We start from the raw sequence: 14,939 nt of genomic DNA, 5'->3' as shown, positions 1-14,939 counted from the left end.
TTTGGGTGTTGAAGTCCTTGTTAATGCTGTTAATACCAAATGAATCAGATAACGATTGACATACAAGACTGGTATGCATATACGATGAAGCATATGTGTGTGCATACAGATTTGAGATTTCTATCAAGCAAGAAATTTAAGTGCTCATTTCATTATTTTCAGCATATAGCTGCTTCCAGACGTGCGACGAACAATGTGTCAAGCTTTTTCTAGACTATGGAGCTAATCCAAATGCTATAAGTACACATAAAACTAGAACTGTGATACATTCTTGCCACCAAAAATAATATTGAAATACAAATTTGACACAATATTAAATTGGGCACTATTCAACCTGTAGCGGCCACATATATTTTAGTTTGTTTCGGACAGGATTTTTTTAGAATACTTGATTGGACTGAAACTCATCAGCGTGTCCTAGATTTTTGAATGTTAAATGTTGCAGGCATTTTATCATGACCTGTGCACACAGATCACATACGGACTTCCCACAAAGAAGTAGCGCAAAAGAAATAAGATGAACAAACCTTATGTTCTCCTCTGATGGATACTGCATCATAGCAAGGCCCCGATGTAAATGTCTCCCTTCCAGTAAGTGCTCCTTCCGAGATTACTCAGTTAATAGTTTAGCTCCACTTCAGATTCTAAATCTAACTGATCACAGATATGACGAACCGTTTCAGCTCCGTAAATTAAGTTAGAAGAGGGAAGGTTTATTTAAATTCTATTGGTTTAGTGACTTATTATGATCCTAAACTTAACAGCTTTGTCTAACAAATCAACAACACAATTGTAGTGCTTCTTTTCAGGTTCCAGCCCGTAACTTTTGTTTGTTGCATTGAGGGATCTCAGTTGGAGCTCAATTTCCCCCGCGTGTCAGTAAGCGGTGAATACACAAATGAATGCAACATTAGTCTTGCTTTAGCCAGACACTACTGCACGTATCCTCAAACTGAACAAACACTTACACAAGTTGAACAACATATTTACTCAGTGTTATGGTCTGAAGAACCTATAAGTTCAACAACTACAGGCAGAAATACAGGTAAGAAAAATGATGTCCATTTTGACATGTGTTGACATGCTTAGAATGTAAGGCCTTGCGACTGAAAATCATATGTTTTTTTCCTATTAAGGCATCATCGTTTAACAATTTCTGATTGTTCTAGTATGTAAGCTGCAGCTAATGATCCATAGTTGCTTAAAACAACTTTTTTCATGTGAGAATGTTAGAATTGATATATCTATCATTGATTAAAATGAACTATACATCCAACTTTAAAAAGTTCAAACAGGTGATGCTTCCATTACTTTTAGCACAAGTTAATGATACAATTTATTACAACAAATATATCTACTGTCATTCAAAAAAGACTTACAAACTAGCTCAAGCGCGCCCAAGGGCGCGCCCCATACACTAGTGAGATTCTATTGGAGTACGTTTTTATGAACTCCACTGGACTGGATACTTCACCAAAATAACTTGAGCTCTATCCGACAGAACAGCTCGTGCGGCTGAAGAATAAAAAATAACTAGTACAATGCGTGTGCGCTGCGACGACACACAATCATATTTGATACCTATAAAAATTTTAATATCAAAGTAAATATATGGTCCATACATCAGATATTTACCCTGATAAAACAAATACTACAATTTATCTTAGCCGAAAGAAAAAAAAAGTATGAGTTAAAAAGAGCCCAAATCCATTTTTTATAGCTCCCTCGTAGAATGAAATTTAAAATAAGAGATGAGACTAGAGATATGATGAATACCGATGCAAATAAAATGAAGGAGCGATAGGAAGGGCTAATCCCACGCACACATAATGAGACAATAACTCCATGGACATTACTTTGCATGAACTAAATTTGTTGTTACAAAACTAATGTGATTGAGCAGTAACCGTTCGTGATCACGGATTCACGGTGGTCATCATGGCCCCCATCATCGTCAGTACCGTATTTTCAGAAGGAGGAAAAACTAGCCGGGGACCTCCTGGGCGGGGGGGCGAGTATATAACCACCACCTGCCTGCCCACACTTGTCACGCGAAGCGAAGGCACGTACTACTGACGCGCACAAAGATACACACACGCACGCAGGCAGGCACAAGAAACAAAACCGCGCCTCTCCCCCTCGTCCGTTCCGATCCCCAGCGGAAAGCGGAGCCAGGACCGGGAGCTGAAGCGGTTGTCTTCCCCCCCTCGTCTCCGTCAACTGGTGAGCTCCCTCCTCCACCTCCTCTCCCTGCTCTTTGATCTCGCCCTCGCTTCTTCCTCCCCAGCCGGCCATCAGTTCCGGCGACTGCTTCCTTCGTTCGTCCCCGCCGCCGCCGCCGCCGCTGGACTCTTTCCGAATTGCTCTGTCTATCCTGTGCCGTGGATCGAGTTGCTTCCGGAGGCGACGCGGTGATGTTCTGCTCGTGCGCGCGATGCAGCTGGGAGCACTGCTTTCTCGACTCTGTTTCTCCTTGCACTGATTCAGTGAGTGATTCCGTCGTCCATCTTCACTGTCTTGTTGACGGCTCCTTGAATTCCGTCATTTTCTTTACGCAGCAGTACTTTGTTCAGATCATCGGTTTGAGTTATTACAAAGCTTAGTAGAGAGTAGTGGTGGGGATCTCAGAGATTTTTCTCAGGGGAGGGGAGGGGAAGGGCGACCAGACCATCCAGTTCTAAATGCGGTTGTCAGTCGGATCAGGGAAAACCAGCAGAGTTTTCAGCTTTTCTTTAGTCCCTTCCGATGTGCTGGTTGACCATATCAGGCCACATGTTCCGCAGCGCTTGCATTTTACAGACACCTGATCTATCCGTTGTAGAAGTGGCTGCCGCCTGCATGACTGGCCATTTGGCCTTCTGCCTCCCTCTCCTCACTCACAGGAGCCACCGTTGTGTTATCTCGCTGACACGAGCCATCTGAATTCCTGAACCTTCAAAGTCTGTTCCACGACCACAATTTCTTCTTCTTCTTTTTTTACAGGCACCCCCACAAGCCAGCAAGATGGACGGGTTCGTGGACCCCTTCGTCCCGGAACAGGCATGGCCGCAGGACGCCATGTTCATCGGCTCATCCTGGCCATGCGCCGGCGCCGGCGCCACTTCCCTCGCCGACCCTGCAGGGACGTACGCGTACCTGGGAGCTCAGGCTGCACCAGGCCAAGGCGCAGGCTTTCACCTCCAAGACGGCTCCTCCACGGCGCTCGTGCCGCCCTTGGAGCTGCACCAGCAGTTCCTGAGCGCGCACCTGCCGGGCGACGACGTGACCGTGACCCAGGAGGAGGGCCTCGGCTTCGAGGTGAACAGCGCGCTGGTGGCCGGCATGCTGGGCCCGGTCCTGAGCGCGCCCTGCGCGGTATCGCTCGCCGACAGCGCGCCGGTGGTGTGCAGCTCCTCCAACGACAGCAGCGGCGGGAGCGAGCAGTCCGGCCTGCCGCCGCCGCCGCGGTTCCTAGTCCTGGGAGAGCAGCCCGCGTCGTGGCCTTCCGCGTTCCCGCGGATCTCGTCGCTGGCCGGGGAAGAGACTTCGCGGAGCTTCGGTTTCGGCGCGGTTAGCGACAACGATCTCGTCCGTGGATCCTCCTGTGTCGCGGACGTGAACAAGTATCCACAGATAGGCAATGCGCGGCTACATGTAGAGGTGGTGGACCTTGAGATTGTTTTTTTTTCCCCGCTCAATCACGTCTCGTGTTTCTCTGCTCATACGATATGCTTGCAGGATGACGTTGAGTTCAACACTGGAAAGATGCTGTCGTTCGCTCCTGGCCTTGACTTTGGCGATCTGCAGCTCAGCCAAAAGGTCAGAATCAGACGCCTGCTCTCTTCTGCTTGTCTTTTTTGCTCGCCCGTCTGCCATATGTAATGACGGAACAGAAGCACGGTGGTTATTGGACTTGGACAGCAGCACTACCATCTGAATAAAAGGTGTACAGTAAGCTGACGGTGTCGGCACAGGCTGAGAGTGTACCGTGAGTGACGCGCTTGTTCGCCTAACCTGATCGCGACCCCTGCAGGAACTCAGCGGTCTGCGTCACCTGAACTCTGGGCAGCAGCTCTCGTCGTTTGATGCAACGCGTAATCCTGAACAGGTTTCTGACGTTCTGTGGTTGCTGTTTAGACTAGACCCCCCTTGGTGGCAGGGTTTGAATCGATTGTGCTCCTCCGCTTGATGTGCAGTCGTCTAACGAGGCCAGCGGCGGCGGAACTGGGTTGAATGCGCCGCCGTTCATGGTTCCGGCCAATGGGGCTGCTGGGAATGGAGCTCCTAAGCCGCGCGTCAGGGCTCGCCGGGGCCAGGCAACTGATCCACACAGCATTGCGGAGAGGGTGCGTGAGCCCTTTGTTTCTTTGTCTGAAACTCAAAACTCTGCATCGATTCTGGGACTGAGTTCTGAACGTAGTAACAGTGTGCTCTGTTGGTCATGTGTCTGGCAGCTCCGAAGGGAGAAGATCTCTGACAGGATGAAGAATCTACAGGAGCTCGTTCCGAACTCCAACAGGGTACTGTACTCGATTGCACATGCTGTGCTCTTTCTTGTCAAATAGCGATCGACTACGGGGCATCAGTTTGTGAAACCCTGCATTTCTGCTGTGCTGCAGACTGACAAGGCATCCATGCTTGACGAGATCATCGAATACGTCAAATTTCTCCAGCTGCAAGTGAAGGTTCGCTCACCACGGCCCACCATTCCTCTGCTCTGCTCCATGCGGTCTGGCTTACTATCCTGTAAAGTTTCTGCTGATCTATGTTGTCTGCCTGTGATTGAAGGTTCTCAGCATGAGCAGGCTGGGCGCGACGGAAGCCGTCGTCCCGCTCCTTACACAGTCTCAGACCGAGGTAAATCACGTCACGCGAGCCCGGCCCCAGCCCCCAGAGATACACTGCACTGTGCTTCTTATGACTGGGCTGCTGTCCATGCAGAACTCCGGTGGTGGTCTTCTGCTGTCCCCTAGGTCAGGCTCAGGCAGGCAGCAGCAGGCACGCGGAGGCAGCCTGCCGCCGCCGTCGTCCGAGGTCCGGGACGGCGCGGCGTTCGAGCAGGAGGTGGCCCAGCTGATGGAGAGCGACATGACGACGGCGATGCAGTACCTGCAGAGCAAGGGCCTGTGCCTCATGCCCGTCGCGCTGGCGTCGGCGATATCGGGCCAGAAGGGGGCGTCCTCCGCGGCGGTCCAGCCGGAGAATGGGGGCGCCAAGGAAATGCTGCGCGCGGTGAAGCCCCTAGCAAGTCCAATCCATGGGAGATGAAGTGTCCGGATCCTAGACGGCTGGCTCAACGACGCAGTGCAGTCCCCGGCATCAAATCAAAGCCATCTCCCGTTTAGATTCCAATGTCCTAACAGCCTGCGCCCTGTTTTGCATGCTCCTTCCACAACTTGTAGCCATATCATGAAGCCTGGACCTAGCTTACTACATGTGCTCCATCGCAAGAACGCGTATTACTTTCTTATTAAAACCCGCCAGGGTTCGGCGCGCTCTCCGCGTTCGGCGGCCTTCTCCCGCAGCTCGTCGGTCCGGCCGCGTTCGGTGGCCTCCTCTTCCCTACCCCGTGGTCTCTGGCCGCCTGCTCTGCCTGGTGAGACCCGACCTGAATGGGGCCCTCCTCGTTCCTCCTTCCACCATTCCTCCGCCGGCTTCTAGAGCCCATCTAAACACGCCAGCGCGGCCACGACCGTCGGCCTCCTCCGCTTCTGCGCTAGCCGGAAACCTACCTTCCGGCACCTCTCCATCACTTCCTGTGTCGCTGCCCTCTCCACCACACCTACCGTTCCCTTCGCCTCCATCACTGTCAGTAAAATGGGAGCTAAAACATACGAAATATAATTTTTTTTCTAAGATTTTAGGAGTTTTTATAATATTTTTACACTCGAAAATAGTTATAAAAAGGCTTTTATGTATTTCTTAATTCATTTTATTATTTCAACAGGGAAAAGAACGTCAGGTTAAAATTTTCAGAAATCCAGGGTCTAATTTGTGAAAATAAGGACCTATCTGCTTCATTCTTTACATGTGTTGATTGCGGGTTGATTTAGCAAAATTAAAGGGACTCTTTATGAACTCCACTGTGAAGGGGAATCAATCTATTTGAGTCGTCCAATCTAGTCTAGAATCAAAGGACCAAAGTAGATCCCCACCATCCCGCACCGGTATGCGGTCTGAGCCGTTGGATTAGAGATACGTGGCCCATATTTAATTATGGTGCGATAGGATATCCTCCATCCAAACTAAAACCTACAGCCGGGATATTAATCGCTGAAGGGGTATGCCACTTCTAATCAAAGCCGCACATCCACCGTATGGGCCTGTTTGGTTCAGCTTTTTTCTGACCAGCTTTTTCGAGAATCTAGCTGTGGGGAGAATCTGACTGTGTAGAGAATCTGAGTATCATTATGATTATGTGCGGAGGAAGATAAAGTTATCCATGAGGCTCAGGATCTATAAAGTGACGGATTACTACTATTGCGACGACTCAACCGATTATATGTTTATGTTGATTTTGAAAGGTTTTTACGCAAACGAATTTTATAGAAACTGGCTGAAAAGCTAAGTGTTTAACAGTCCGCAACAGCTTTTAGTGACCATAAGCTGCGAAAAGCCGAACCAAACAGGGGCAATGATCCATAGCTCTTCTCCCACCCTACCATCCGAGCACGATAGCCAGCGAAGGGAGCGCAGGTGGTGCAGAGTGCAAAACTGCAAATGCCTTAAGTGGCCTTGATGATGGGCCGCGCGGGAGAGGAGAAGAGTGGTTCGAGGGGAGAGAAAAGCGGTCCAAACAGAGGAAAGCTTTTTTTCGTTTGTTCATTCCTATTTCTTTCTTTTCTATTTTTAATTCCCTATTTCAAGTTTCAAATTCAGCCAGGTTTTGATATTTAGATTCAAACCAAATACACAAATTAAACAACCCGGCATGATGCATGTACATATTTTATTTATTTACTTTTTTCTTATTTAAATAAACTCTTCTATAATACACATATCATAAAAGGGCAAACAATTAATTAAGGTTCATTCCATTATTTATTTTCCAAGTTTCAAATGATTTTTAAGAAAAATTCAAATCTAAAATTGAGTATTCAAATATTACCATTTATTTATGTTAGAAAAAATAATTTTAAAGGTAAGAAAATCCCTATTAAAAGACATTTTGGTTCATATCATTTGAAAAGTTTTCCTAAATCCTAGCATAGGATTTTAGGTGTTACAATATGTATGATCCGGTTTAGGGGTGGATACGAGTCGAGCTCGGCTCACTGTGGCTCCGTGAAGTACGAGCCAAGCTCGGGTCGCTTGAAAGTCGCCTAGAGTGGGGTGAATAGGGCGAATCTGAAATTTATAAACTTAAGCACAACTACAAGCCGGGTTAGCGTTAGAACTATAATCGAGTCCGAGAGAGAGGGTGAAAAACAAATCGCAAGCAAATAAGGAATGAGACACAAGGATTTGTTTTACCGAGGTTCGGTTCTTACAAACCTACTCCCCGTTGAGGTGGTCACAAAGACCGGGTCTTTCAACCCTTTCCCTCTCTCAAACGGTCACTTAGACCGAGTGAGCTTCTCTTCTCAATCACATAGGACACTAAGTCCCTGCAAGGACCACCACACAATTGGTGTCTCTTGCCTCGGTTACAATTGAGTGAATCACAAGAAAGAATGAGGAAGAAAAGAAGCAATCCAAGCGCAAGAGCTCAAATGAACACAAATGTCGCTCTCTCTAGTCACTATTTGATTTGGAGTGATTTCGGACTTGGGAGAGGATTTGATCTCTTTGGTTGTGTCTAGAATTGAATGCTATAGCTCTTGTAAGGTGTTGGAAGGTGGAAAACTTGGATGCAATGAATGGTGGGGTGGTTGGGGTATTTATAGCCCCAACCACCAAACTAGTCGTTTGGTGGAGGCTGCTGTCGACGGGCGCACCGGACAGTCCGGTGCGCCACCGGACACTGTCCGGTGCGCCAGCCACGTCACCCGGCCGTTAGGGTTCGACCGTTGGAGCTCTGACAGGTGGGGTCTTCTGGCTGTCCGGTGGTGCACCGGACAAGTACTGTAGACTGTCCGGTGCGCCTTCTGACGCTGCACTGACTCTGACGCGCACTGTAGCGCATTGAATGCGGTTGTAGTCGACCGTTGGCGCTGAAGTAGCCGTTGCTCCGCTGGCACACCGGACAGTCCGGTGCGCCACCGGACACTGTCCGGTGCCTCACCGGACAGTCCGGTGAATTATAGCGGAGCGCCCTCTGATTTTCCCGAAGGTGACGAGTTTGGAGCTGAGTTCCCTGGTACACCCGACACTGTCCGGTGGCACACCGGACAGTCCGGTGCGCCAGACCAGGGCACACTTCGGTTGTCTTTGGCTCTCTTTGTTTGAACCCTTTCTTGGTCATTTTATTGGTCTATAGTGAACCTTTGGCACCTGTAAAACTTATAATCTAGAGCAAACTAGTTAGTCCAATTATTTGTGTTGGGCAATTCAACCACCAAAATCAATTAGGAAAAGGTGTAAGCCTATTTCCCTTTCAATCTCCCCCTTTTTGGTGATTGATGCCAACACAAACCAAAGCAAATATGGAAGTGCAGAATTGAACTAGCTTGCATAATGTAAGTGCAAAGGTTGCTTGGAATGAAACCAATAAATATTACTTACTAGATGCGCATGGATGGCTTTTCTTCTTATTAACATTTTGGACCACGCTTGCACCACATGTTTTGTTTTGCAAAAATGTTTTGAAAATTCTTTTCAAAGTTCTTTTGCAAATAGTCAAAGGTAAATGAATAAGATTTTGAGAAGCATTTTCAAGTTTTAAAATTTTCTCCCCCTGTTTCAAATGCTTTTCCTTTGACTAAACAAAACTCCCCCTTAATGAAATCCTCCTCTTAGTGTTTCAAGAGTGTTTTAGATATTAATTTTGAAGAGGGTATACCAATTTGAAATTATATCAAAATAAGATACCAATTGAAAAACTTCTTTTAATACCAATTAATAGACTACATTTTTGAAATTGGTGGTGGTGCGGTCCTTTTGCTTTGGGCTAATACTCTCTCCCCTTTGGCATGAATCGCCAAAAACGGATTTTTGAGTGAAATATAAGCCCTTTCAAACTACTCTCTCTCCCTTTGGATGGAAGTAAAGAAGTGAAGACTATACCAAAGTTGGAGGTTTAGTGCGGAGCGACGGCGAAGGATGAATGATTCGATGGAGCGGAGTGGAAGCCTTGTCTTCGCCGAAGACTCCTTTTCCCTTTCAATCTATGACTAAGCATGAAATGGACTTGAAAGAACACATTAGTCATAGTACATGAAAGAGATGATCAAATGTATACATATAAGCTATGTGTGCAAAACATCAATAAAAATTCCTAGAATCAAGAATATTTAGCTCATGCCTAAGTTTGGTAAAAGTTTGTTCATCCAATGGCTTGGTAAAGATATCGACTAATTGTTCTTTGGTGCTAACATATGCAATCTTGATATCCCCCTTTTGTTGGTGATCCCTTAGAAAATGATACCGAATGGCTATGTGTTTAGTGCGGCTATGCTCAATGGGATTATCCGCCATGCGGATTGCACTCTCATTATCACATAGAAGAGGAACTTTGGTTAATTTGTAACCATAGTCCCTAAGGGTTTGCCTCATCCAAAGCAATTGCGCGCAACAATGTCCTGCGGCAATATACTCGGCTTCGGCGGTTGAAAGAGCCACAGAATTTTGCTTCTTTGAAGCCCAAGACACCAGAGATCTTCCTAAGAACTGGCAAGTCCCTGATGTGCTCTTTCTATTAATTTTGCACCCTGCCCAATCAGCATCGGAATAACCAATTAAATCAAATGTAGATCCCCTGGGGTACCAAAGGCCAAACTTAGGAGTATAAACTAAATATCTCAAGATTCGTTTTACGACCCTAAGGTGAGCTTCTTTAGGATCGGCTTGGAATCTTGCACACATGCATACGGAAAGCATAATATCCGGTCGCGAAGCACATAAATAGAGTAAAGAACCTATCATCAACCAATATACCTTTTGATCTACGGATTTACCTCCCGTGTCGAGGTTGAGATGCCCATTGGTTCCCATGGGTGTCTTGATGGGCTTGGCGTCCTTCATCCCAAACTTGGTTAGAATGTCTTGAATGTACTTCGTTTGGCTAATGAAGGTGCCCTCTTGGAGTTGCTTGACTTGGAATCCTAGAAAATACTTCAACTCCCCCATCATAGACATCTCGAATTTTTGTGTCATAATCCTACTAAACTCTTCACATGTAGATTCGTTAGTAGACCCAAATATGATATCATCAACATAAATTTGGCATACAAACAAATCATTTGCAAGTGTTTTAGTAAAGAGTGTAGGATCGACTTTTCCGACTTTGAATCCATTAGCAATAAGAAAATCTCTTAGGCATTCATACCATGCTCTTGGGGCTTGCTTGAGCCCATAAAGCGCCTTAGAGAGTCTATAAACATGGTTAGGATACTCACTGTCTTCAAAGTCGGGAGGTTGCTCAACATAGACCTCTTCCTTGATAGGTCCGTTGAGGAAGGCACTTTTCACGTTCATTTGATAAAGCTTGAAGCCATGGTAAGTAGCATAGGCAAGTAAAATGCGAATTGACTCAAGCCTAGCTACGGGTGCATAGGTTTCACCGAAATCCAAACCTTCGACTTGTGAATATCCCTTGGCCACAAGTCGGGCTTTGTTCCTTGTCACCACACCATGCTCATCTTGCTTGTTGCAGAAGACTTATTTGGTTCCTACAACATTTTGGTTAGGACGTGGAACTAAATGCCATACCTCATTCCTCATGAAGTTGTTGAGCTCCTCTTACATCGCCATCACCCAATCCGAATCTTGAAGTGCTTCCTCTACCCTGTGTGGCTCAATAGAGGAAACAAAAGAGTAATGCTCACAAAAATGTGCGACACGAGATCTAGTAGTTACCCCCTTATGAATGTCGCCGAGGATGGTGTTCATGGGGTGATCTCGTTGGATCGCTTGGTGGACTCTTGGGTGTGGCGGTCTTGCAACTTGCTCATCCTCCTTGTCTTGATCATTTGCATCTCCCCCTTGATCATTGCCGTCGTCTTGAGGTGGCTCATCTTCTTGATCTTCTTCTTCATCATCTTGAGCCTCATCCTCATCTTGGGTTGGTGGAGATGCTTGCATGGAGGAGGATGGCTGATCTTGTGCTTGAATGGGCTCTTCGGATTCCTTAGGACACACATCCCCAATGGACATGTTCCTTAGCGCGACGCACGGAGCCTCTTCATCATCTAATTCATCAAGATCAACTTGCTCTACTTGAGAGCCGTTAGTCTCATCAAACACAATGTCATAAGAAACTTCAACTAGTCCAGTGGACTTGTTGAAGACTCTATATGCCTTTGTGTTTGAATCATATCCTAGTAAAAAGCCTTCTACAGCCTTAGGAGCAAATTTGGACTTTCTACCTCTTTTAACAAGTATAAAACATTTGCTACCAAAGACTATAAAATATGAAACATTGGGCTTTTTACCGGTGAGGAGTTCGTAAGATGTCTTCTTGAGGATTCGGTGTAGATACAACCGGTTGATGGCGTAGCACACGGTGTTGACCGCCTCGGCCCAAAACCGATCCGAACTTTTGTACTCATCAAGCATGGTTCTTGCCATGTCCAATAGAGTTCTATTCTTCCTCTCCACTACACCATTTTGTTGTGGCATGTAGGGAGAAGAGAACTCATGTTTGATGCCCTCCTCCTTAAGGAAGCCTTCTATTTGTGAATTCTTGAACTCCGTCCCATTATCGCTTCTAATTTTCTTGGTCCTTAAGCCGAACTCAATTTGAGCTCGTCTCAAGAATCCCTTTAAGGTTTCTTGGGTTTGAGATTTTTCCTGTAAAAAGAATACCCAAGTGAAGCGAGAATAGTCATCCACAATAACAAGACAGTACTTACTCCCGCCGATGCTTATGTAAGCGATCGGGCCGAATAGGTCCATGTGGAGGAGCTCGAGTGGCCTGTCAGTCGTCAAGATGTTCTTATGTGGATGATGAACACCAACTTGCTTCCCTACTTGGCATGCGCTACAAATCCTGTCTTTCTCAAAATGCACATTTGTTAGTCCCAAAACGTGCTCTCCCTTTAGAAGCTTGTGAAGATTCTTCATCCCAACATGGGCTAGTCGACGATGCCAGAGCCAACCCATGTTAGTCTTAGCAATTAAGCAAGTGTCGAGTTCAGCTCTATTGAAATCAACTAAGTATAGCTGACCCTCTAACACTCCCTTAAAAGCTACTGAATCATCACTTCTTCTAAAGACAGTAACACCTATATCCGTGAAAAGACAGTTGTAACCCATTTTACATAATTGAGATACAGAGAGCAAGTTGTAATCTAAAGAATCTACAAGAAAAACATTGGAAATAGAATGGTCAGGTGATATAGCAATTTTACCCAATCCTTTGACCAAACCTTGATTTCCATCCCCAAATGTTATAGCTCGTTGGGGATCTTGGTATTTCTCATAGGAGGAGAACATCTTCTTCTCCCATGTCATGTGGTTTGTGCACCCGCTGTCGATGATCCAACTTGAGCCCCCGGATGCATAAACCTACAAAACAAATTTAGTTCTTGATTTTAGGTACCCAAACAGTTTTGGGTCCTTTGACATTAGATACAAGAACTTTTGGTACCCAAACACAAGTCTTTGATCTCTTGTGTTTGTCCCCAACATACTTGGCAACTACTTTGCCGGATTTGTTAGTCAAAACATATGATGGATCAAAAGTTTTAAATGAAATGCTAGGTTCATTTGATGCACTAGGAGTTTTCTTCTTAGGCAATTTAGCACGAGTTGTGTCGGGGACAATAATTAGGGGTACCCCCAAGACTCCTAATCTCAGCTGGTAACCCCCATCAGCACAAAGCTGCAAAGGCCTGATGGGTGCGATTAAGCCAAGGCTCGGTCCACTCAAGGGACACGACCTCGCCTCACCCGAGCCCAGCCTCGGGCAAGGGCAGCCAACCCTGGAAGATTCACGTCTCGCCCGAGGACCCCCTCAAGCGACGGACACACCTTCGGCTCGCCCGAGACCCAGTCTTCGCCAAGAAGCAACCTTGGCCAGATCGCCACACCGACCGACCGAATCGCAGGAGCATTTAATGCAAGGATGGCCTGACACCTTATCCTGTCATGCGCCCTTCAGTCGACAGAGCCGAAAGTGACCGCAGTCACTTCGCCGCTCCACTGACCGGCCTGACAAGAAGACAGCGCCGCCTGTGTCGCTCCGACTGCTGTGCCACTCGACAGAGTGAGGCTGACAGCAGCCAAGTCCGGCCTTGGGCCCCATAGGAAACTCCGCCTCGCCCGACCCCAGGGCTCGAACTCAGGCTTGGCCCCGGAAGACGACGAACTCCGCTTCGCCCGACCCCAGGGCTCGGACTCGGGCTCGGCCCCGGAAGACGACGAACTCCGCCTCGCCCGACCCCAGGGCTCGGACTCGAGCTCGGCCCCGGAAGACGACGAACTCCGCCTCGCCCGACCCCAGGGCTCGGACTCGGCCTTGACCTCGGACGACAGTCTCCGCCTCGCCCGACCCGGGGCTCGGACACGACCTCGACCTCGGAAGACCGACTCGACCCCGACCTCGGAGGAGCCTCCGCCTCGCCCGACCCAGGGCTCGGACCGACCACGTCACAGGAGGGGCCATCATTACCCTATCCCTAGCTAGCTTAGGCTACGGGTAACAGGACCGGCGTCCCATCTGGCTCGCCCCGGTAAACAGATAATGATGGCGCCCCCCAACGACGACAAGGCGGAAGAACCGCGGGCGCCCCCCATCTGGGGCTCGAAAGGTGGAAAGACACAATGCATGAGGAGAGCGCGAAGACATGGTTGCCTTTCAAGGGGGTCGCCCTCCTTTTAAAGGCAACTCTCCCCACTTGCGTCCTTAGCCATCGCGGGCTGAGTCTTCTCCAACACGCTCCAAGGTCCTCCCCCTACGACACGGGGGCTGGGCCCCGCGCGTCATGCTAGCTGGCGTAGGGCAGACAGGGCCAAACTGCCGCCCACGGTGCGCACAACTGCCCAGCGGTCACGAGCACTCCTCCACTTTCGCCCAGGCCAGCGGGTGAAAGGGCGGGCCGCCATGCAGGCGGCGTGCAACCGCACCCAGGGGGGCGCACCCTATCGACTTCGATGCATCCAGCATGGAGGCCCAGACCCACATGTCATGTAACCGGCGCACCGGTTACTACATGCAAGAAACTGCACCGCCACTCGCGCCAGTACCGCGCCTTCTCGACTGCGAAACTAGTACCGCGACTCGAGGCGACCCTGCGCATGACCCGACAGTGCCAACCGAGCACATCGGTCATGGGTCGGTCAGCCGCGGGAGAGGGCGTGACGGTCGATACGGCCAGAAATGGGCCGGCAGTGATGGCGGTGGTAGGCGGGCGGAGGCGGCAGTCGAGTCGTCAGCAAGCTCACGCCCCCTCCTGGGATAGCGAAAGGACCTTCTCCCACGGCGGAAGACGACACGTCCGTGTTCTGTTCCTCGAACGGCTCGCGCACGCGCAACGGCCGCCCCGTGAACCACTCGTCCCGTCGCATTAACTCTGCGGCAGGACAGGTGGCACCTTTGGCAGGCGAAGCAGGCGACGCTTCACCTCCGCCATAATGACCGCGTCAAAAAAGGTGCGCCACATCATTCGATTTCGTATCCTTTTCACTTCCTCTTTCTCTCTCTTGCCTCAGGGGTCGGAAAAGGGGATACTCCGAAAGGGATCCTTCTCCGCGAAGGAAGCAGGCCCCAAGCCCCCCTACTGATCAGAGGTTCAAAGGCTGGCCCCTCGGAAGGGTACAACAGCCGCCTCAGAGCACTCGGGCTCCGCGCCCACTACTGGTCAGAGGTTCGAAGGTCGGCCCCTCGGAAGGGTTCAACGGCCGCCTCAGGCCACTCGGGC

The 14,939-nt window shown here is 48.7% G+C and overlaps 1 protein-coding gene across 2 annotated transcripts; it reads left to right on the top strand.

Annotated features, from left to right (window-relative positions):
* The first annotated feature begins 2,050 nt into the window (after nt 1–2,050).
* On the top strand, nt 2,051–5,479 carry LOC103627314 (putative HLH DNA-binding domain superfamily protein). 2 transcript variants are annotated; one of them, XM_008647619.3, is made up of 9 exons: nt 2,051–2,486; nt 2,983–3,639; nt 3,718–3,798; nt 4,013–4,087; nt 4,176–4,325; nt 4,434–4,499; nt 4,599–4,664; nt 4,768–4,836; nt 4,921–5,479. In XM_008647619.3, exons 1-9 carry the CDS (start codon nt 2,415–2,417, stop codon nt 5,245–5,247), a joined length of 1,563 nt encoding a protein of 520 aa, XP_008645841.1. In that variant the 5' UTR covers nt 2,051–2,414; the 3' UTR covers nt 5,248–5,479. The 2 variants fall into 2 exon arrangements, with proteins under 2 accessions (XP_008645841.1, XP_008645842.1); XM_008647620.4 differs by having other exon boundaries at nt 2,051–2,223; nt 4,921–5,474.
* Nucleotides 5,480–14,939: the final 9,460 nt, after the last annotated feature.

Source organism: Zea mays, chromosome 5, assembly GCF_902167145.1.
Source record: "Zea mays cultivar B73 chromosome 5, Zm-B73-REFERENCE-NAM-5.0, whole genome shotgun sequence".
NCBI lineage: Eukaryota > Viridiplantae > Streptophyta > Magnoliopsida > Poales > Poaceae > Zea > Zea mays.
This window is presented reverse-complemented; position numbering and strand designations above follow the sequence as displayed.

Excerpts from the sequence above, each read along its gene's own strand:
- LOC103627314 (XM_008647619.3), top strand. The coding sequence starts at position 2,415 with ATGTTCTGCTCGTGCGCGCGATGCAGCTGGGAGCACTGCTTTCTCGAC. Across the intron at positions 4,326-4,433 it reads CACACAGCATTGCGGAGAGG|CTCCGAAGGGAGAAGATCTC; the intron begins GTGCGTGAGCCC and ends TGTGTCTGGCAG. Across the intron at positions 4,837-4,920 it reads TTACACAGTCTCAGACCGAG|AACTCCGGTGGTGGTCTTCT; the intron begins GTAAATCACGTC and ends CTGTCCATGCAG.